Below are 23055 nucleotides of genomic sequence, written 5' to 3' on the forward strand. Positions count from 1 at the left end.
CGTGGTCCGGGATAAGAACCAGGCAGCGGATGCATTGTCAAAGTTAGGGTCATCTCGGGCCCAGATTCCGCGAGGTGTTTTCGTCCAAGACATCCATGAGCCAAGTGTGGGCATAGACCTGGTCGAAAAGCAACCTATTGAGGCAATGCTCATAGACGACGCTACTCCGACAACCAGTAGCCATGATTGGCGCACCCCGTTCATCAGATATATATCGGACGGGTCAGGCTTTCAGGATAAAACAGAGAACGAGCGCCTCATTCGACGATCAAAGAATTACATACTGGTGGACGGCAAACTTATGCGAAAAAATGCAAGTTCTGAAGTGCTGCTCAAATGCATATCCCAAGATGATGGCATCAAGCTCCTAGACGACATACATGCCGGATCTTGCGGCAACCATGCTGCCTCCAGAATGCTGGTCGGGAAGGCTTTCCGAGCAGGTTTTTACTGGCCAACCGCGGTCACCGACGTAGAAAAACTGGTCCGGCATTGTGAGGGATGTTAGTTCTTCACCAAAAGGACCCACGTACCTGCTCATGAGATTCAAACTATCCTGTCATCCTGGCCTTTCGCCTGCTGGGGGCTCGACATGATCGGGCCATTTAAACCGGCCCCGGGCAACTTCAAGTTCGTCTTCGTATTAATCGACAAGTTCTCAAAGTGGATCGAATACATGCCACTGGTCAAAGCAACCTCCGAGAAGGCTGTGGAGTTCCCCAATCAAATCATACACAGATTCGGGATCCCAAACAGTATAATCACCGACCTGGGTACTCAGTTCACTGGCACTACATTTTGGGACTTCTGCGATGACAGAGGCATAGTCATAAAATATGTGTCAGTAGCTCACCCACGAGCAAATGTCCAAGTCGAGCGTGCAAACGGAATGATCATTGACGCCCTAAAGAAAAGGTTGTACACCGAGAACGACAGAGCACCTGGTCGATGGATGAAAGAGTTGCCGGCTGTGGTCTGGGGTCTCCGAACACAGGCTAGTCGGAACACGGGGGTGTCACCCTACTTCATGGTTTACGGCACCGAGGCAGTGCTGCCGTCTGATATAACCTTCGGGTCTCCAAGAATTGAAAACTTCGACCAGTCAACAGCCGACAACGCCAGGGAGCTCGAAATCAACTGCATGGAGGAAAAGCGTCTAAATTCATGTCTTCGAACAGCAAAGTATCTTGCAGCAATCAGACGGTACCACAACCGGAACATCAAGGACCGTTCTTTCATGGTCGGCGATCTGGTACTCAGGTGGAAAACAAGCCAGGAAGGAATGCACAAGCTATCCACGCCCTGGGAAGGACCCTTTGTGGTCGCCGAAGTCACACGTCCCACATCCTACAGATTGGCGTATCCAGACGGAACACGAGTGCCTAATTCTTGGCACATAGACAAACTGCGCCGTTTTTATCCATAAGTTCCACTAACTTTTGCTTGTAAGTTTCTTATAATTGGCAATAATAAAAGTTTTCCTTTTTCGCTATACTTTGTTTACACGCAGAGCTTTCGACGAGAACAACAATGTCCTCTGCGATGGAGATTCTTAACGACTATCAATCAAACGCAGTGATACATCACTCAGATAACTTTACGGCGCTCAAAATAATGGTCATGACAAAATCAAACTTTATTACAAACTTTACATACAAAGTTTACAATAAACACCCTGACGGGCGGTCACTAGTCTACTCCTACAGACTATCCTACTGGCCTACTGCTCGGGCTGATCACCCGTCTGGCCTTGCTGCCCGGACGAAGGGGTCGGGGCCATCGGCGCCTGGCTGGTCGAGACCGCAGGCGTTGACCACCCATCTCCGACAATAGACGCACCCGATAACTCCCTGGCCGACCTGTCTGAACCCGGCTGGTCGGGGGGAGTGGCCGTCCCGCATAGGTTGATGTCGCCGATCACCGTCGACGACAAGTCTAGCAGACCAGCCCGAAGGTCGTCCGCCTCCTGTGGGCCGACTTCCTTGGGGTACCCCCTCTCCAGCCTGGACAAGTCGACCAGGGAATAGTGGGCGCGCACCATGCTGAGGACGTGCGCGCCGGCGAACTCCCCGGCGTCCTTCACCAACTGCTGGAGCCAATCCCACGCCCGTTGCGCCTTCTCGACTGGCGTCAGCTTCGGCGCGCGGGGCTGGTCTTCTGGAAGCTCGGGGCTGATCAAGTCCAGGACCGGGGCTACTCCTTTCCAAAGCCTAATGCAGTTAGTCTTCCAGGAGTCCCGATCCTTGACCAGCTCGTCTAAGTGCTTCTTGGTATTCACCTTGAGCACTACAAATCAAGCAAGAGGTCAGTCTAAGCACAATGAAAGGAACGTTGAGCAGCCAAATAAAGGGGGGCGGCGCGGTTATTACCAGACAACTCCCGGTTCCTCTGGCCTAGCTCCTCCCCTGCTCGGCGCCCGGCCTCCAGCGCCCCGGCAAGCTCTCGGCCGAGCTGCTCTTTCTCTTGTCGGAGGCGAGCAACCTCTTCCTCCAAGTCTACAAGAACACTTTCCTGGTCAGCAGATCTAATCACACTTGTCCGTGTCTTGATTTGTAAGTGAAGGATGAGGAGGCTTTCCAAGGTCAGGAGTGATGCAAAGGCCAGATACAAATCTCAAACAGCGACAACACCTGAGTTTGAGAACCTGAAGTAGCTCGGCGTGACAACATAAAGAAGGCCATCTAGTTAAGTTTTCAGTAGTACAAGACCATAATCTACAAGTATACTTTGGTGTCTCAATAATGTCATCAGTAGCAACGATCTTTTTTATTTTATAAGTGTTTGCACACCGAATAGTAGGCTGATTGTGTGACTTTGCATGGCACAATCTTGTAATGTTGGTGCTAGACCGTTCTTTGTGTGTCCGTGCATGTTCCTGGTATATTGTCCTAGTTTTAAGCCTGTACTGCCGAACAGTAAAATGCTTGTGTGTCTGTGCAATTTGTTTATCAGGTATTTAGGTTGTGAAATTTATGTTGGGTTTTCTTTGCATGGTAATTTGAATTGTTTGAAGCTTGATCGTATTCTGTTGTGTTAGTTAAATGCTTGGATATGTACGTGTACATGCCATGCTGTTAGCAGTCTTGGATGGATCCCTGGCCAAACCGAACAGTAAATTGGAGCCTCCTGGATTGGTTCCGTTGAGGAGTAAAACCCAGGCCTAGAATGAGTGCCACCAAGTGGATCAACTGATTCGTGGCCTGGATTGAATTATCTCGGATCCCAAGCTGCCGAACAAGGCCTTAGTTGTTTGGACGACGAGCCCGATCGGTGCGTCTCGGCCCATGGGCTTCAGATGCTGTGTCCTGCGGGTTTAGACTATCTCCAACAATTGTTACCCAAAATACAATACCCATTTGTCCTTTGGGTAGCGCTATAGGTAAAAGGTTTCATATCTATTTTTAGTCTTCTCCAACAACAAGACCTAAAAGACAACACTCTCTGCAAATAGGTCTCAAGGAGAGAGGATACCCAAATTTGGGTTATGCCTCTCTTGATACCCAAAATAGGTCTTCTGTATGGGTACTCTGTTGGAGGCTATAGGTATTGTGTTGGAGACCCATTTTGAGTTTGGGTTTCCAAATGGGTCTCCCATTGGAGACAGCCCTTAGCTGGAGTAGTTGCTGTCCCCACCTCACCTCAGTTACTCCCCAGCCCGCCGCCTGTCCTTCGCCCTCGCCCTCGCCCTCGCCCTAGCGCCACCGCTGCGCCGCCCTCTAGCGCCCGCCGTGCCGTTCCTGCTGGAGTCCCGCTGCGCCGCTCCCTAGCGCTGTGCGCCATCGTCCACTCATCGCATACGCAGCGCGTTGCCTGTCCATGCCCTCGCCCTAGCGCCGGTGCTGCACCACCGCCTATCGCCTACCGCTCCCAAACGAGCACACTGCTCTCGGACAAGAGCACAGGTGCCGTGGTCTTCCTCGTCGCCTGCAACTTTCTGGAACCTCTGAAGCTGTCCCAGTGAGTTAAGCGGAGCCACTCTCTGGAACCTTTGAAACTCTATGCAACTCTCTCAAATTGCAAGGTCAAGCCACCGAATCCCCAAACAAATAAAAGCATGGCCCGTGAAACTCCAGTTCTTTTGAGACCACCGAATCCACCACTGTCAAATTTAAAAAGAGTTGAGCCTCTGTCGGTTTTATGTTCATCTGAAAAGAGTTGAATTTTGTGGCTACTGAATCCACCATTGTAAAATTTATGTTGTTCTAAAAAAAATGTTGAACTTCTGTCAATTTTATGTTGATCTGAAAATAGTTGGAGCAAAACTGAATTCACCCATATCAGTTTTGTGCTTTTTTTCTTCTGATATATGTATTTGAATTAAAGTTTGCCATTTTTGTGTAGTAGTTTTTAAGCTTGAGCTCTGAGTTTTATTTCCTGAACACTGAAATAGGTCCATTTGTCAGCCACTGAACTTAATAGTTCAAGATAATTGTGAGGTCCATTTTGCTACACAATCCCTTGGTTTGATCACAGACACACATGAAAAACTCAAAATCCTGCAGGTGACACAAGATAATAAACCCTGGTTTAAAAGGCCAGCAACACTGTTTATATCCATGTCGCCACTGCTGGATGTTCAGCCAGACAAGTTTGCACAGTCATTTATGCATGTTGTAGGTGGGACCGCCTTTCCTGAGCAGACTATCAATGAAATTTCCTTGGAGAATGCAGGAGTCTGGCAATGAAATTTACTAGAATTAGTTGTTCCCTTAACCTGTCACAGTTGGGCCCTCCATCATTCCAAAGCCCAGAAGTGCCAACAGTAGGAGCACCCAGCCGAACAGAGAGAGACGTGAGGGGAAGAAGAAGTGTGCGGCACCTGGAAAAAGGAAGCCATCCTTCCCTTCCCTTCCCTTCCCCACCACCTCTTGCCGGCTGCTAGGGTTTTATGGTTGGAGCCACAACCCCAAGAACCATCACCTCCACCCCTGAAGCCCTCTCATTGTGTGGCTGATCCTTCGCATCGCCGCCATCCCTGTCCTCTCTTCCCATTCCATGCGACCTCCCTGACCCGCATGCTGCCTCCTTTCAATGAGCCGACGCGCGGAACGGAGGGAGATCTGTCGGCCCTGGTCCTCTCAGTAAGGAAGCCCGATTAGACCTTTATTTGTTCTAATCCATGTTTGAGGCTTTGATATTTATTGTGGGGAGAAGGGGGTTAAGTCACCATCTGATTAGTGAGATTGTGTAATTTATGACGCACTCCACCATGGGCATCTGTGATACCTGATGAATTTGAATTAAAGGGGGCGTATGCAGCGGGTGGCCACCCACCCCATGTGCCTTGTTGGGCTTGTCTTGTGGTTCTTAGGATTAGCATGCCATGCTCTTCTAATCCGTTCTAGACTGTGTGCAGAGTACTCATGTCGTGTTGCATGCTGGTTCGATTGCACTTTGTTGAAGTATTTTGTGTTACATAATCTTGCAAATTGAACAAAAGGACTGGATTTGTTCATACCTCCTTTCTTGGTTACATATTCCCAGGGCTTCACTTGGTCTATCCGGGGATTGTTAAACAATTAACAGTTCTGTAGCCTTATAAGAATTGAAAAAAGGTACTGTATTTGTTCACATGTCGTATGTTACACACTCCAAATTGAGCAAAGTGATTGTTTGTTCCAATCCCCTTCCTTTGTTACATATTCTCAGTGTTTCAGTTGGTATTTTCTTTTTTCGATTACACACAGTACAACGTAGACACTCACAACGCACACACACTCACCCCTATGAATGCATGCACGCAAACCCTACCCCTATGAGCATCTTCAAAGACTAGGCTGGCAAATCCTCGAGATTGACGAAGTCACCATAAGTTCCTGGCTGTCGACAGGAACATCGCCTACCACTTAAAGCACAAACACCATTAAATCCTGGAATATTCGCTCCCATGGGAATCGACCTAGGACCTGAGGTGCTAATGAGGCTCTTGTAACCACTAGGCTACAAGCCCTTTAGCTAGTGTTTCAGTTGGTCTGTCTGCTCATTATAACAATTAAGAGTTGTATGGCCTTAAGATTTGAAAAAAGATGCTGCATTCTGTCCAAATGTTCTATGCTATGTATTACAATGAGGCACAATAGGGTTTGTGCACTTATTGTTGAACATTTACAGGTTCTGTAGCCTTGCAAACTGGAAGGGGGCTGCATTTTATGAAGTGTCCTAGGTTTCATATTCCAGTGGCAGCAAGTGGGCTTAAAAGCTATGATGGTTTACCTTAATTATTAATCCTTAATATGCAAAATACTAGTATGTAGCATTTATGCTGTTTTAGCTACCAAGTTGCCTTTGCATCGCATGCAACTTGTATTACCACTTAATCAACTTACATAGCAGATGGCATGCTAAAGATTAAACTTTACATATTGTCAACCGAGTGATGGAACTTAGCTTCTTATTTGTATGTTTGTTCATCATTTGGTTGCACTGATTACTAGTTAATTGCTGTATATTTTCTACTTCGAAAGATGTTGTTTTTCAACTTGGAACCAATTTGCTAAGTATCAGGCTAATTGACTCATTCATTTCTGCAGGTTGTATCAGTTTATCTTGACTCAGGAGCTTTATTAATTGATAATTTGAAATCATTGACATATGGAGTCCCAGAAGTGTTTTCTGATAACTTACTCCCAGGAGATTGTAGATGGAGTGCCTCTGTATGTTTCATCAAACTGCCTGCCTGTAAAAGCTTTGAAATATGAACCTGCTGGTCATTCATTCCATGCTGCGGCAATGAAGCTTCTTGGTCTTGCGGAGCATGAAGACATAGAAACTGATGATCGCAGCGTTTCATCGGATGACAAAAGCCAAGATTTTAACGCTGGTTCTCATACCTTTAGCAGCAAAGGGAAGAAGAAGTCATCTGGCAGTCAACAGCAGGATCACTATGCGTTGCTTGGGTTGGGACACTTGAGGTTCTTGGCCACTGAAGATCAGATTCGGAAAAGTTACCGTGACATGGCTCTCAAACATCATCCAGATAAGCAGGCTGCCCTGATTCTCGCAGAGACAACAGAGGAGGCAAAACAAGCAAAAAAGGATGAGATAGAGAGCCATTTCAAGGCCATTCAGGAGGCCTATGAAATCCTCATAGACCCTACAAAGAGGAGGATTTATGACTCTACAGATGAGTTTGATGATGATGTCCCGACAGACTGTGCCCCACAAGACTTCTTCAAGGTATTTGGCCCAGCCTTCATGAGAAATGGACGCTGGTCTGTTACCCAGCCGATTCCTTCTCTTGGACATGACACTACTCCTGTAGAGGAGGTTGATAAGTTCTACAATTTCTGGTACAACTTCAAGAGTTGGAGGGAATTTCCAGATGATGATGAGTATGATTTGGAGCAAGCTGAATCTCGTGAACATAAGAGATGGATGGAGAGGCAGAATGCAAAGCTACAAGAGAAGGCCAAAAAGGCGGAATATGCGCGAGTACGCACACTTGTAGACAATGCTTATAAGAAAGACCCAAGGATCCAAAGGAGGAAAGAGGAGGAGAAAGCTGAGAAACAGAGAAGAAAGGAGGCGAAATATTTGGCAAAGAAATTACAAGAAGAGGAAGCAGCAAGAGCTGGTGAAGTGGAAAGGATAAGGAAAGAAGAAGAGTCTAAGAAAGCTGCAGAAGCTGCCCTACATCAGAAGAAGCTAAAGGAGAAAGAGAAGAAGCTGCTCCGCAAAGAGAAAACTCGTTTGCGCATTCTTGCAGCACCTGTGGTTGCAGATAGCCACTTTGGTCTATCAGAGGCAAATGTTGAATCAACATGTGCTTCACTTGATATGGAACAGCTGAAGAAGCTGTGTGATGGAATGGATGGTAAGGATGCAGCTGAAAAGGCCAGGTTGCTAAGCAATGCACTTCGCAATGAAAGTTCCTCAAAGGAAGCAAAGAAAATTGAAGCAAATGGTGTGGAGCGTTCTGCTCCAAAATCCAACTCTACAGGAGGTAGAGTGACAGAAGGCAGTAGCAGCATATTGAACAGCTATGAAAAAAAAGAGAGACCATGGGGAAAGGAAGAGATTGAGATGCTTAGGAAAGCAATCCAAAAGTATCCTAAGGGAACTTCGAGGAGATGGGAGGTTGTTTCTGAATTTATTGGGACTAGCAGATCGGTTGAGGAAATTCTCAAGGCCACGAAGACTGTTCTTCTGCAAAAGCCAGACTCATCGAAAGCTTTCGACTCTTTCCTTGAGAAGCGCAAACCGACCCAATCTATTGCTTCGCCTCTTTCGACCCGAGATGAAATTAGTTCCTCAACTGAGGGAGCTGAGACTGCATTGTCAAAGGCTGCGGCACAACCTGCAAGTACCCAGACAGCCAATGGGAAAGCTGTTGCTGATCCTGTTCCGGATGGAGCACCATCCGTGTCAGATCCAGATGCCTGGACAGAGGCACAGGTCCTAGCTCTACTCCAAGCTTTGAAGGCTTTTCCCAAGGATGCAAGCCAAAGATGGGAGCGTGTGGCTGCTGCTGTCCCAGGTAAAACTGTCGTCCAGTGCAAGAAAAAGGTTGCAGCAAGGAGAGAGAATTTTCGGAGCAAGAAAAGTGGCGAGTAGACTGAGCCACTGAGGCATTGCCTCACTGGAAGTACATTTTGCAAGAGAGTCTCTGGATGGCAATATTTGTAGAATGGATTCAGCATCTTAGCTCAGTATTGCTTGGCGAACCTCTCATGCCACCAGTGATGAGGATAATTTTGTTATGGAGCTGTGAGAACTCATTTATTGTGCTAGGCCACCAGGGTTGTTTTACTTTGGTCAGCCTTAGGAGGATGCCATTGAAGCTCACCTACTGTTGATGTTGATGGACTGATGATTGGCCTTTTGAAGCAGTGGTTCGTGTGGGATTTTGTTCCGGCTGGCTCCTGGGTTGTCTGCATTGCTGGAAGCCATTGATACCTTGCATTAGTGTACTGGTTCGGTAAAAATGTGGAGAACCATATATGTTTTTATTCATTAATATAGTAACTATAAGATAGGCATATCTGTTACATCGCAAGACCTGTTATCGAATCGAGCATTATTTTTCCTGGCCCCACGTTGTGGTGGCTAGCTATGTTTAGCATTTTCAATGCTACTACTTTATCCATAGAAAGAGTTGCCGTCGGGCTCATGCTGGTCAAATTTTCTTTCTTAAGTTTAATTTGGTTTGTAAAATAAATTAATAATATTTATCTCTAAATAAGTTTATTACAAAAATATATTCAACTATCTATCTATTGGTACTAATTATGTTTCATAAATATTAATATTTTTTTAATATATTTGATCACAGTTTGAGATATTCGTGAGAATGACACTTCTTATAGGAGAGTACTTAACACAGATGCTAATGCACAATTGCTAATGCTCAGGAGCCGTTTTTAGTCTCCAGCGTGTGCATATGGATGAGAGTACTTAACACAGATGCTAATGCACAATTGCTAATGTTAAAGATGCAACCAAATTTTATATGTCGAGCTCTGCCAAGTAAGCGCTACGTCGTTAGCCACGTATTTGCTGGTCTCTTATCTCGGCGCAATGATCTTATTTCAAGCTATATATCTCTCCTACTAAAAATATGTCACCAGGATCCGTCTACCACTCCATGGTGCAGCCGTGGTGAAGCCTGCCCCTCTCTCGTTGCCCAATCCCGATCTCCGCATCATCGATCTGGTGGTGCTTATCCTCCCCAATCAGGAGTCTCTTGCCTCCCCAACCCCAATGAGCAGCTCGTGCCTGTCCTCATCCCCACGCACCCCGTTCCCTCCTCTGCTCCTAGTCCAGCACACCAACAGAACCGCATCACCTGGCGAGGGTGCTACGTGCGTCGCCGCCGCCGGTTGAACGGGATGGCCGACCATCTCCCGTTGCAACGCCCTGCGCCGCCGCTGCCCGCGCACTCCCTGTGCCGCCGCCGACGCCCACGTGCGCCCCTTCCCCAGCCAGTGAGCCACCTTTGTGTGCGCCACCACTGCCTGTGCACGCCCTGTGCCGCCGACGATGCCCACGTGCGGCCCTGATCCAGCCAGCGAGCCACCGCACCTCCCGTCGAGCCGCCGGGCGACGGCGCATCTGCCTCCTCCGCTCCGCCTCTACTGCCCTGCCTCCAATGGTAGAACTTGAACAGGAGAAGAAGGAGAGGCAGTCGGGTTCCTCTCCAAGGTCCTCCTGTAAGTGCTCTCTTGCTCCTAATCTTGTAATGTGTTCTCTGTAGATTGACATTTTGAGGTTGGAGCCTTATCAGAGGCATGAGGTCCACGCCAAATCTCTTTTTATCTGAATACCTCTTGTGTGAGCTTGCCTAAAGAACAAGTGTTCATTGTAGTTAAAGGAAAACGGCTTCATAAGCTGGCAAGTCCAGCAGCCACTCATGACCGGTTTAATCAGCAGGGCCATGTAATTTTACAATAGTGTTGTATCAAAGAATCAATGCTAAACATTTCTTAATCCTTGTAATTTGAAGATCAGCTAATCAGCAGGGCCATCTGAATACCTCTTATTTAATTTGAAGATCATGTAATTTGATCTCATGAAATGATGTCTTGAAACTGGTGGTCTAACAGATTCTGATGTGTTTCAGAATACATTAGTCTATAGGCATTAGCTAAAAGGGCAAAGTTGCTTTGTTCCTGCTTGCTTTAGTTTTTTAGTTGATCAAAGTTGATACTTGTCCTCTTTAAACAGACCATTTGATTTTTTTTTGCTCACCCAGGTTTCCAATCTGATTCAGATATCTTTAGCCAAACTTAGCGTATAGGCCTCAAAGCATAGTACTATTTTGGGTTTAGCACCCTCTGTTTTGCTGGTGTGGAAGGAAAGCGGGGATTGTTGCCCTCTTGGTGTTGATGCAGTGATGCTATGTTCAGTAGAGGAAGCACAATGAAGCTATTGTGGATTTCGTTCAGAGTAAGCTAAGAAGTTATAAATATCACATCTGAGCATTGTATTTTCACCATGAGGGTCTCTCAATGGAAGACTCTCTTTTGCAACAAGAATAGCATAACATGGAGAGGATATTTGGATCTGTTGCTAGAATCTCATGAAAAATTATTGCAAATTAATTACTGAATCTGAATATCAGGTAAGTAGTGCAGTAGTGCACCACTAGAAATAATATATTTGATAAGTAGTGCAGTAGTAGCAACCTCGACAAAATTAAACTTGCCTTCAAAAATGTTTTTGTGGATACTTGCTGGAATGCCCCTCAAAGATTAACTGAAGAAGTTTATCAATTCAGTAATCAATGTCATAAAGGCATAAACTTGCAAAGTTTTTGAGGCCAAGAATTGGTTCCGATATTTTGTCCATGAAATGAAACCGGTTTGAAAAAGGTTTAAAAAAGGAAATGAAAATCAATCTTCCAGACCTCCAGGACTGCAGGATCCATCCTTTATTTCTTTTCCTTTGTATATCTACCCATCTAGTGTTTTCTTTCTTTCCTTATTTTTTTCTTTCTTGTTTCCTTCTGCTCCTATTTGATCACGGTGGATCGCTTGCAGCGGCAGCGGCATGCAGCATGTACGCATCATTGTAAAGGAGGCAAATGCGTCAGTACCTCGCACTATGAGCATCAACTTGTTCATGCGGGAGCACTGGGTACGAGAAGAGCCTTCACTTCAACTGTATCTGCCTTCCCAATGGGGATTGGGGCTTCCTTGACATGTCAATCCCATTGTGCTCGGTAATCACCATCTGGGACTCAGAGAATGAAGGAGCAGATCGGGGAAAAGCCAGACGACATTGCATTACAACGGCTTGAAGGCAGTATCGTTTCAATCCTGTGCAGGTATTATTCGTATCAAATCACGATGATGCATTCTTTATGTTATTCTATTTTTAGCATTCTTGTACTATGTTAATTGCAATGTCTGTGGATGATAAGTTTGCGGTAAATTTTTTTTGGGAGCTCATGGTATGGTGTGTATCAGTGAGTTCAGTTTTATATATTCGTGCATTAAGAGGAATGTAGCAAGCATCCTCTGATAAATGAACTATTTCTGCACTCAGCAATTTTAGAATATTTAGTTGTGACAAATTTCATGGAATCATCTGAAATCTTCTGGTATTCTTATCGGTCCACATTTTGATTGGTTTGGGGACCATAAAAGCACTACGAAGTTCAATGGATGGGAAGGTTTTTGCAAGAAGTTGTTGTCCTCCTTGACGACACTGTCCCGTTTTCTTGGAGCCATAGTCCCATAATGTTAACTGTAGTGATGAGCCATAGTTGAGTAAAGCTGAATATATGAGATTTATAGATAATTCGGAAAATTATTAGCGATATATCGCATCTCTTTTCTATGCTCTCAATCAAATAGAAATGATCGAAGTTTTAAGTTTTTCTATTTAGTGACAGGTAATTACACACGTTTGGTTGTGGCTATGTCCATGAAAATCTTCACAAAAAAATGATTCCATCAGTGCATATGAAGAGGGAGAGATGGTTGGCGTGATGGAGATTTGAGAGGGAGTGGAGGTTCATGGTCTGTGGTATTGGTCATGAATCTCAATGGGAAAGAAGACAAGCACATAGAGTAGGGATTGGGGTTGACATAAGCTTCATTTTTTAGTATTCTTGATTCACTACAACTTACATCTATTTATTTTTTTTGTAATTATGGGAGTCAGTAATAACTACCATCCTAAAGCCTGCTCCTGCCTCTCCAGACAGGTCCCTAGCTCTTTCTCCATGGTCCTTCCTTTCTCGGCACTTCAACCCCGCTTCCTCGCCCCTGCCCTACGCCAGTCACCAGCGTGGGTAAGCTTCAAGTGACAACTGAAGCAACGCTGCCGCCATCCTATATGCCAGGTCTTCAAGTGCCCACAAGGCCACAAGGTATGCCATGTCTTCTCTTTCCTTCCTATTGTGTGAAACTGAACCTTCTCTTCAAAGTCTCCTGCTCCCCTTTGGTGATCATATCAAGTTGGAATGATAAGTTTCCTTGATGCGAAACTGAAATAGAGCAGCAGGCCACAACACCTGATTTAGGACAACGTCGTGTTGTCTGCTATCAAGTACGTTGGTTCCACAATGTATTTTTTATCCTATTCCTCATCAATCAAAAATATTTCTATGGCCAAACGTATGCTTCTGAGTAGAGGCTGATTTAATGAATGGTGTCGAGCAATTGATTGAGCTAATGGACTTGGATTGCTCATGTAGTGATCGCTAGTGTAAATGGGTCATCCTGGCATATTATCCTTTGTGTTAGCCTTCTTGCTGACTACTTATTTATTTTTTTACAATAAACAAAAGCGGATACAATGATGGTCAGAGAAAAAGGTTTTCTTTACACTAAGAGAGATTTCATCGTGTGGAGCAAAATGTTTTAACCCAGCAAAGATACGAATGGTTCTTTTTAACAGGTACTAGAGGTGCATAGCTGCTCCGACGATCATGATGTTCTTGGCTACGAGTAATAAGAAGGATGAAAGCCAATATGTGATGTATTTCAGGCAAACTTTTGGACTTAACTTGCAGTACATGGCCATAGTGAATGTACCTATTTAAATAGAAATTCGTTTATGAAAAATACATTGTAGATGACATAGATACGTAACTAACTGATTTAACTATTCATATATATTGTTGATAGTAAATCTTGCCATGGACAATCAAGTGGATATCTTATTCTACCTTCGTGGAATAGTCCTAATACCACATATATTTATACGGTGAGCTTAGCATACTTTGTTTTAAAGTTTTGTAACAAAATTTTCAAGGCACACAGTTTTAACCATGTGACAGGCACTAATATTTATATATATACTTGAACATGTGTATAAGATGGTATGAAGATACGATAGAACTTATTTGTAGATTTATTGGCACACGAAAGAATTAGATATTAGAGATTTTTTTCCTGCTAATATAAAATATTATTTTAGTTATATCATGGAAAGATTTATATAGTAGAGTTTGTGAACAGATGATGTTACACTCTGTCTGTGTTAATTTCATGAACTTTACTTTTTAGATTAAATATCACTTTAACGTTGGTATTTAATTTCACAGTGTTGTTATATTATCATGTGATTCATATGTTTTTATAGTAGAACTTTAGTTGTCCCGTAGCAACGCACGTGCATGAACCTAGTATTCTCTTAGTTTTAAATTATAAGATATTTTGACTTTTGTAGATATGTTGCTTTTGCTATGTATTTAGACATAGCTATATCTAAGTGCATAATGAAAGCTATAAATTTAAAAAGGTCAAAACATCTTATAATTTAGAACGAAGAGAGTAGTTCACAATCAAATTTTTTAAGTAAAAATTACATATTACAATCAGACAACACAAAATCTAGCAAATTTTATATATCCAAGAGATCGTAATTCTTGCTTTCTTCTCAATTCATTTTAAATTTGAAAATCTACGAAAAAACATGAATATTTATGTTAACATTTTGATTGGGATATTTTATTTAGAATTACACAGTACAACACAGACATTTATAACACAAGTATACTTATCCAAATAAATATATGTAAACCCTATCTTTATGAGCACCTTCGAAATATTTTATTAGTCGGAATAGAGCCAGTCTAGTAGTAATCTAATACCCTAGTTCTCCACTCCGTGTAGGCGCAAACAATCTGCTGGCTGTGCAGGTATCAAAGAAACAAGGAAGGACTTGGCTATGCGCCAAAAAGAGGCAAGAAAGCCTTTGCTCCTCACAAGATCTTTGTGAGAAACAATAATAGGCATTGCAACAAGTGCAAGGACATTTGGTATATTCAAGTCCTTCACTGTTCAAGTGTCATTGCAATACTTGTCATTATTACAATAAATCCTTGCATTCCCTCTATTGATTGCTCCGCACAAGAACTTGCCGTTGAGCTCTCGCCGTAACTTTTTGGGCCTCATGGGAGCTTTATCAACAGTAACCTGCCGAGCCAGAAACTAACCATTATATTCTTTAGTGGCATCTCCGATGTACCATCCGAGAGTTCTAGGGTGTGTTAGCGCTCGACTTCTTCACAAAAACACCCTCTCTATACTACTCTCCTGGGAACGTTAGAGCTCAACTATGCACAAAACATCCTCTCGGGTTTACTCTCCGGTGCACCTCTCTAGTGCTATTTAGGTGAGCTATTTTTAATTTGCGACCTCCTGGCATTGCAGTGTTCCAAAAGCTCTAGTACCACTGTACCACCTCCCCAGTGCATAGCGGGAGATAAGGTATGCACTCTTGAAAAGTGGTTAGGAGGAACACTGTTCCATAGTTTCGGTGACCAGCACGCTGTTGATAATCGGAGATCTCCGGTGAATGCAAAAACAATCCATTTAGGCCTTGTTTAGTTCCAAAAATTTTTAGGAAATCGACACCGTAGCACTTTCGTTTGTATTTAACAAATATTGTCTAATCATAGACTAACTAGGCTTAAAAGATTCGTCTCGTTAATTCCGACTAAACTGTGCAATTAGTTTTTATTTTTGTCTATATTTAATACTTCATGCATACATCTAAAGATTCGATGTGACGGGGAATGTGAAAAATTTTGCAAAATTTTCTAGGAACTAAACAAGGCCTTAGCTCCTTTTTTTCAAACCTTTTCAAATTACTATCTCCAAAAGATCTCCCATAAAATGCCATTAACTCCGAGTTTACATTTTACAATCATTTTTAAAGATTTTCACTTGAACCCATATACTCAATCCAAATGCATATGCAAAATTAGATCTCACCAAGTGGTGGCACTAGATAACCGCATCTACAACTTAATTTGCCCCTCTTAATGGTATGATTATTTATCCTATCAAATTCGGTCATTGGCACTTCACTAATCACCTTATAGCTGGTCAATGACCGACCTATGCATAGTGAGTGGCTTTAGAATGATGTTTGCTCGTTACGGCGGAAGCAACAATTGGGGAACACATTGTGGTGACTAGTGAGTGGCTTTAGAATGATGTTTGCTCGTTTGGGACCAAGTTTGGTGAGCGTAGAATGGTATTTGCTCGTTTGGGACCAAGTTTGGTTAGCTCATTCTCTCTACACACAGGAGTTATTTCACTTATGGGCACCAAATTATTCTCACGCAGAAAATAAGCAATGTGTATAGCTATGTGACTGAAGAGATAAGACAGGGTGTAGCTTGCGTTGGACAAACTGTGGCTTGACGTTCGTGAAGGGTGTTTTTTTTATCTTTTTTTTTCTGAGGGCTGCTGTATGCTTCTGTGCCCTGTGGTCACGGACTTCTAGTAAAGAAAAATTCAAAATCGTGCGCTACATGTACTTCATTAAGCGATTGGAGAAAACAAATCACGTCCCGTACGTAAGCGCGGCAAGGTACCGGCGGTTCACGTCGAGGAAGTCACAAACACAAGTCACCGGCTTTAGTCAAGTTGAGAGGTGCTACATGCGTGTATGACACTCGTTCATGACATTCACAAACAGCGAATTCGCACGAGCATCCAGCATAGAGCCGGAAACTACATGAGAACCAACTGGTACTTTAGAGATTCATTTAAAGAGTTCCTAATGCACCTTTCTTTCTCTGGATAATACAGTCTAGCACAAAACCCGTATGCGACAACAAAATATGCAAGGAATCCAATTGATCAGAAGGGAAGCGGCCCTCGCAGCTTGTTAGCAATGTGTAGAAGGTGGTCGATGTTTGTGGGTGGGTAGTTCTGGAGGAGCTTCAGGTTCGCAGTGAAATCGCCAGCCAAGAGCCGCCTTCGGACAAGAATTAGCATCGCGCAGCAGATCCGCAACAATGTAGCCTGCAACCCGAACAAAAGGGTTGATTCCAATTCTGGCGTGCATTGAAACACAACTTATGACATAAGATCAAAAATTGTGGTTCCCTAACCTGAGGTCCCTCTGGATCGCCCAATAGTGTGTCCCACAGGCTGAGGCAGTCACGGAACTTAAACTCCTGCGTTAGCAGCAAGGTGATCCATCTGAATGCGTAGAACTGTGGATTAACCTGGGATGCCAGATAAGCATGAGACTGGAAGCACAAGTACCTGTAACCACATGCTGATATCATCAACTAAAAGAAAGAGCTCTTTGTATAAATACCTTGGTTACAACTTCTAAATGCCGCCAGAGTTCCTCGTCATGTCTTCTCAGAAGCTGTGATAGTGTAGCAATTGTGGAGCGTATACCAACCACACTGTTGTCAAGTTGCTTGCAAAAGTTATCTCGGAACCCACTAAGCAGCTCGACAAAACAGAAAAAGGCATCTGGCTCTGCTAAAGCCTGTTCACAGGTAAAACATGAGACTATTATGGTCATCTATGCGCTATACTAAAGCAGAAAAAGTACAAGGCACAAGGAACAATGCTATTTGAGAGTTGTTCGGTCACATGAACTGAAATTATATTTTTCTTCATATATTCCAGAAAAAATATAAACATCTGGGGGCAGTGCTGCATCAGGATTAGTTTCACACTCCAACAGGCATATCATTAATCATTATTTACCCATACATGCTACATTCACAGAAATTTAATGTCAAAATGTTTGTACTATCAGAATAATCAGAATAAGTGGACTTACAGCATGACTTTGGTCAGGATCATTCTTGAAAACATAATAGAGAGGTGCCAAAACCTCATTCATTCCTTGTACATATCGTATACCCGGATTCAATTTTGCAAATATTGTAAGTATACGCTTTAGTGACTCCTGGAAACAAAACATATTGCATTAGGAAAACTGAACAATGTTACTGACAACAAAAAAGTGATCCCATGTGAGAGAACACACCTACCTGATTAGACAACGAATCTGAAGAGTCCCCATTGAAAAATTGCATCTCAGGATGAGTACGCTTAACATCTCTATCGATCTGCTCTACAATCTCAGACTCCTGAAGTATTGGATAGTCAGTATTTTCAGTAGTGCAAGCTGCAGAAGAGATATTCACAACAAAATTTGACTAACCAACAATGAAACCAAAGGGAAATCTCTCAAGAATCAACAGACAAGCAGTATCAAACTGCAATATCAAATCAAACTAAATTACAGCCATAGCGAAAATACAAAGAAAACCAGCAAGCAATTCATGTATCAATTAAGTTCATGAGGATTCAATTAGCATGTTGCTAATGCTTTATGGCCAACTCCCCAAATATAGAAATTCACAACGAATATTTTTACGTTTATAATAAAGATGGGAAAGGTTAGTTAGATTTTAGAAACAAGATGCAGGACTATAGCAAATAAAAATTTAGAATCATCATGGAGTTGGTTCACATTGCAAGAGGTGTTCTATTCCATATCAGTGCTTGTAATTTCATATAGACCTTTGGAAAGGAAACAAATGTACATAACATACTTCCGAGCATAGAAAAATATGCTCATATGAGCAATTATTAATTTTAGGTAAATTTACCTGGAAGTATTGGTTCCAAACACTAGTTTTCCCAAGGCTTAGGGGATGCTCATCACGAACGATTTCCGCCCTTGGTAGCACACCAGTCCCTTCAGCATTATGTTCCTCTCTTTTAGAAACTGACATTTCCTCCATTCTTCGAGTAACTTCTGACTGACCAGAACATAAATGTATTACTACAGAGTTGGATAAAGGAGCAAAGAGCTGCCTCAAAATAAACAAATGAATGAATCTGCAACAATGAACAAGAATGTTAATAATTGGTTGCTTTGTCCACAAGTGTAATAGTTTACTGCCCATGAAATGAAAGCTTCATCCATTCCTGATGAATGAGGCTCGGTATATTCTTAGAAACATGATACATGCACGCATCAGGAATGCAAAATAACTCTTGTAACACTACATGCATCAAGCACTTACAGGATTAACCAGAAGTTCATCTTGGAAAGCACAGTATTGGGACCTCTTTTTCTCCAGTTCATATGGCCATAGAGCACGATCAGTTGGCAAATATCCCAAGAGAAGCTGCTAACTATCAAAAAAGTCAAATAAATTTGTAGTGTACAGAACAAGGAGAAAATTTGTAGAGACATAACTTACCCACCACCCTACAAGACCAGGCAAATGTGCCATCTAGTATACCTAAATACTAGCAGTTTGTTCTGCAATTTCGTTGGCCTTGTTTAGTTACACCCAAAATTTTAAAACTTTTCAAGATTCCCCGTCACATCGAATCTTGCATCACGTGCATGGAGCATTAAATATAGATAAAAAAAATAACTAATTGCAGAGTTTGCCTATAGTTTGCGAGACGAATCTTTTGAGCCTAGTTAGTCCATGGTTGGACAATAATTGCCAAATACAAACGAAAGTGTTATAGTATCCAAAAACTTTTCACCCAGGGAACTAAACAACTGAATCACAAACAGAAGTTATCCATCATAGAAATCATAGTCATTACATCAGAGCAACTCTAGTAGGGCCTCTACTCAAGCCCCAATAGCTAAATATGGGTGCCCAGTCTAAAAATATTACTCCAGCAGGGCCCCTACTCCAGACCCCATATTTGGCTGGGCACTCATATTTCTCCCCTAGACCCCATTCCTGTTGGCCCAACAGGGCAGCCTCCATCCTCTATCGCGTGTCCTAGCCCCAGCGCATGCTCCCTCTCTCTCTACCCTTGCATGTGCATGACATCCTACAATAACCGGCTCAATGCTCTAATTGTGTCCATGTCCAAAGGAAGAAGAAAGAGGAAGAATAAAAAGACACTGACGAGTGGGTCCCTTCTATCATTCTCTCTGGAATATGTTTGGGGGCCCAAATTTGGGTGCTACTGTTGGAGTTGAAGCAAAAAAGTTGAGCCCCAAGAAGTAGGGGGAGCACCCAAATTAAAAGTAGGGGCCTAGTTTTGGGGGCTACTGCTGGAGTTGCTCTCAGAGTTTCAAACGAAGCCATGCAATCAAATACGGTTCAACACAAGTAACAAAAAAGACATGACAAACTGACAAAAGTCCAGGCTCTCATTTATTCCAGCCAACAACATTGGATTGAACTAGACATTACAGACACAAAAAAAAAGATATTATATTCTCAGAATTGCTTAGCTAAAATATGTGGCTGCAGTTTCTACAGAACCAGTAGACCTCAAAATATCATGATGTACACAGAACTAAAAATCAAATGAAATTATTGATCAACCCAGCTAATCAGAAGCGCTTGAATAATATCAAACCAAGTGCAAGCACACACAAAATAAACCTTGAAAAACACAAACTGTTCAAAATCAGAGGAAACTTGCACATTGAGGTGTGATTTATCCCATCCATATTGAGCTGAATTAAAGCATCCAAAACCATACTGTCATCCAGATAGACTACTTATACCCATAACTTCCTGAATGGTCGAAACTAGTACAGGGATCATCAACATGATAGTCAACATAGGCAATGCCATTTCTCTAGCTAGATGAAAGAGAAGCATTCGATCAGGGTATAAATGCAGTTACGCAGTGAATTGAGAAGATCATGGGGGTGATCATCGGACCTTCCAGACGATGGGCCGAATACCAGCGGCATCGGGGACGCCCTGGCATGCGAGCCTCCGGAGCTCTGCCAGATCCACCACCTTCCTGTCCAGCTGCAGCGCGGCAAGATGCAAGAATACAAACAACCCAACTGAGCTCAAACTGCTGCCCAACTCAACACCCAGTAAAAATTCCATCCCGATTCCCGAGAGCAGCAATACTCACCGTGACTTTGAACTCAGCGACGAGGTGGGAGCGCGACGGGGCGCCCGCGCCCTTGCCTTCGTCGTCTTCGTCGTCTGAAGCATCGCCGTCGCGTCGGGCGTTGGGAGGAGGGATTGGAGTCGGATCCCGCGGCGGCTGGGGAGGGAGCACGGGAGACGGCGGCGGCTGAGGTGGGGAGGGTGCCGTGCGGGGAGGGGAGCTGTGGCGCGGGGACGGGGGAGGCGCGGACCAGATCGGGTTGTTGAGCCAGTCCGGGACGGATTTGCGCCTGGGCGTAGCGCCGTCGGCCATGTCACCGGCGGCGGCACCGCTAGCTGGCGGGGTTTAGGAGTGGGACTCCGGAGATGGGGATGGGATGGGGGCGGGGGCGGGGGCGGTCGGGCTCTGTCTCGGGAAGTCGGGATCGAGGCCGACGGGTGGGGTGGACCTGGACCGGCCGGTGCCAAGCGGCCGTGGGTTTCCCCTCTTTTGTGTTCGGCCTCACTGAAGCTTGTGTACTGATAAATTATATAATTAGTTATATTTTTTATTTATATTTAAACTGAGGCTTTGTGTACAGATAAATTATATAATTAGTTATATTTTTTATTTATATTTAATGGTCTATATATGTGTCATAAAATTTAATGTGATAAAAAATCTTATAAAGTTTTTGGTTTCTGTGGTAAGCTAAACAAGACATGTGAATGTTCACCATGACCAAACGATCAATTTTCGGACAAACATTATTTTAAAAAATATCTATTACTTTTTCTTTTTGTAACCACTCTGCAGAAATATAGAATATTAGTCAACCACGCGCACGCGCAGCACCCCACATTCATGGGCAAAAAGTTAGACCCAGTGGATGAAAATATTGTACCCAACCCAAAAACCCATGAGTTTTCTAAACCGATATATAAAAACATTTTACTTATCATATACCTATGCAAATATAGAAAGTTACTTTAAAAGAAGTGCACAAATAGAACTAAAAAAGACAGAAAAAGTAAGTCAAGAGAGATAAAAATGATAAGTAAAAGTTGCCTTGTATTTTTGGGGCACCATACCCACATGCGCTACGTAGTACTGCTTTGGCAACTTGGATATCATGCATGATGCATGCATATGCATCACCTAGGCCCACTATTGGCCCGCCCAAATGCCCTCACGGCTACATGTTTGCACATGGGTCCGTTTTTCCTCTCTTAACCACCTCCTTCAACTTTTCAAACCGTGCATTTTACCTCCTTAGAGCAGTTTCGAAGGCGGTTTTGCTGTAGTGAATAATGGTTTTGCAACAGTGACGGTGGCTTTGTCTTTTTCTATTTAAATTATTTTGGCTGAATCTTTAAAAAATCATAGTAAATCATAGAAAAATTATAAAATATAAAATCTAATTGGACTCCACATAAGTAGATCTACACAATGAACATATAATATGGTATGCTTTGGTACAAAGTTTTTGCTATAAAGGTTTTGTCTTTTTCTTTTTTATTTATTTTGGCTAAATATTTGAAAAATCATAGTAAATTACAGAAAAATCATAAAATATAAATCTAATTGTGTTAGAGTCCAAATGAGCATATCTACACAGTAAATATATAATAGGGTATGCTTTAGTATATTTTTTATTGTAGCTTTAGATCTATGCTTTTGTGTAATTAATTGAAATAATTCATAGCTGCAGCTTCTATAATTATTTTGTTGCACTAAACCATACATATATTATATGTTCATTGTGTATATATACTCATGTGGAGTCTAAGAGAATTAGATTTTCTATTTTATGATTTACTATGATTTTTTAAAGATTCAACCAAATAAATAAAAAAGAAAAAGACAAAACCATTATAGCAAAAACTTCATACCATATTATATGTTTACTATGTAGATCTACTTTTGTCGAGTACAAAAAATTAGATTTTACATTTTATGATTTTTCTGCGATTTACTATAATTTTTCAAAAATTTAGTCAAAATAATTAAAGAAGGCAAAATCATCATTACTGTAGCAAAAACATCATTGAGTGTAGTAAAACTGCCTTTAGAACCGCTTCAGGGAGGTAAAATGTATGGTTTAAAAAGTTGAGGGAGATGGTTTATATGGTTTTAGAGTTGAGGGAGGAAAAGTGAGAAAATGGGGGAGGAAAAATAGACTTTTTCCTTTGCACATTCCCCATGGTAGTGGGCCTTGGTGCACATAACGAGCACATAAGGCTTCCGGGGCTACAATATAAGTAGCACTCCACCCATTAGTCCCACATCACCAGCAGATTGGATACTGGATGCCTACATACACTATAAAGAAGGGTGGATAACAATGAGCAGACAGTCCTTTATTGGACTGTGTTTTATCAGGAAAGGTAACCTGTGGGTCCCTGTTACCTGCTCGGGCACGGGTATGGGTGCATATTTGTACCCACCTACGAGTATGGGTTTCTTATTGGGCATAAGTTTTCTTTGCGGGCATGGTTGGGTATGGGTGCATATTTGT

General features: G+C 42.9%; 2 protein-coding genes and 1 long non-coding RNA gene across 12 annotated transcripts; 2 read left to right on the forward strand and 1 right to left on the reverse strand.

The window, feature by feature from the left end:
* LOC110436396 (dnaJ homolog subfamily C member 2-like) lies at positions 3635 to 9120 on the forward strand. 4 transcript variants are annotated; one of them, XM_021463454.1, is made up of 3 exons: positions 3635 to 3957; positions 5485 to 5555; positions 6531 to 9120. In XM_021463454.1, the coding sequence occupies exon 3, from the start codon at positions 6592 to 6594 to the stop codon at positions 8551 to 8553; it is 1962 nt and encodes a 653-aa protein (XP_021319129.1). In that variant the 5' UTR covers positions 3635 to 3957; positions 5485 to 5555; positions 6531 to 6591; the 3' UTR covers positions 8554 to 9120. The 4 variants fall into 4 exon arrangements, with proteins under 4 accessions (XP_021319129.1, XP_021319128.1, XP_021319130.1 ...); XM_021463453.1 differs by lacking the exon at positions 5485 to 5555 and having other exon boundaries at positions 3635 to 4021; XM_021463455.1 differs by lacking the exon at positions 5485 to 5555 and having other exon boundaries at positions 3635 to 3962.
* Positions 9559 to 14787, forward strand: LOC110436148. Of its 5 annotated transcripts, none has more exons than XR_002453857.1 (4): positions 9559 to 10148; positions 10691 to 10884; positions 11478 to 11764; positions 12646 to 14787. It is a non-coding gene; the product is annotated as an uncharacterized LOC110436148 (long non-coding RNA). The 5 variants fall into 5 exon arrangements; XR_002453855.1 differs by lacking the exon at positions 10691 to 10884 and having other exon boundaries at positions 9561 to 10148; positions 12646 to 13653; positions 14565 to 14787; XR_002453858.1 differs by lacking the exon at positions 10691 to 10884 and having other exon boundaries at positions 9568 to 10148; positions 12646 to 12814; positions 13345 to 14787.
* On the reverse strand, positions 16232 to 21014 carry LOC8070950 (TBC1 domain family member 13). Of its 3 annotated transcripts, none has more exons than XM_002447649.2 (9): positions 20580 to 21014; positions 20375 to 20467; positions 18749 to 18853; positions 18329 to 18481; positions 17705 to 17803; positions 17491 to 17619; positions 17011 to 17190; positions 16799 to 16915; positions 16232 to 16709 (listed from the first exon to the last, which is right to left on the reverse strand). In XM_002447649.2, exons 1-9 carry the CDS (start codon positions 20868 to 20870, stop codon positions 16545 to 16547), a joined length of 1332 nt encoding a protein of 443 aa, XP_002447694.1. In that variant the 5' UTR covers positions 20871 to 21014; the 3' UTR covers positions 16232 to 16544. The 3 variants fall into 3 exon arrangements, with proteins under 3 accessions (XP_002447694.1, XP_021319499.1, XP_021319500.1); XM_021463824.1 differs by having other exon boundaries at positions 18329 to 18560; positions 20580 to 20959; XM_021463825.1 differs by having other exon boundaries at positions 18329 to 18560; positions 18749 to 18860; positions 20580 to 20720.

Source organism: Sorghum bicolor, chromosome 6 (assembly GCF_000003195.3).
Source record: "Sorghum bicolor cultivar BTx623 chromosome 6, Sorghum_bicolor_NCBIv3, whole genome shotgun sequence".
Lineage (NCBI taxonomy): Eukaryota > Viridiplantae > Streptophyta > Magnoliopsida > Poales > Poaceae > Sorghum > Sorghum bicolor.

Excerpts from the sequence above, each read along its gene's own strand:
- LOC8070950 (XM_002447649.2), bottom strand. The coding sequence starts at position 20,870 with ATGGCCGACGGCGCTACGCCCAGGCGCAAATCCGTCCCGGACTGGCTC. Across the intron at positions 20,468-20,579 it reads TCGCTGAGTTCAAAGTCACG|CTGGACAGGAAGGTGGTGGA; the intron begins GTGAGTATTGCT and ends GCCGCGCTGCAG. Across the intron at positions 17,804-18,328 it reads TTTGGAACCAATACTTCCAG|GAGTCTGAGATTGTAGAGCA; the intron begins GTAAATTTACCT and ends CCAATACTTCAG.
- LOC110436396 (XM_021463453.1), top strand. The coding sequence starts at position 6,592 with ATGGAGTCCCAGAAGTGTTTTCTGATAACTTACTCCCAGGAGATTGTA.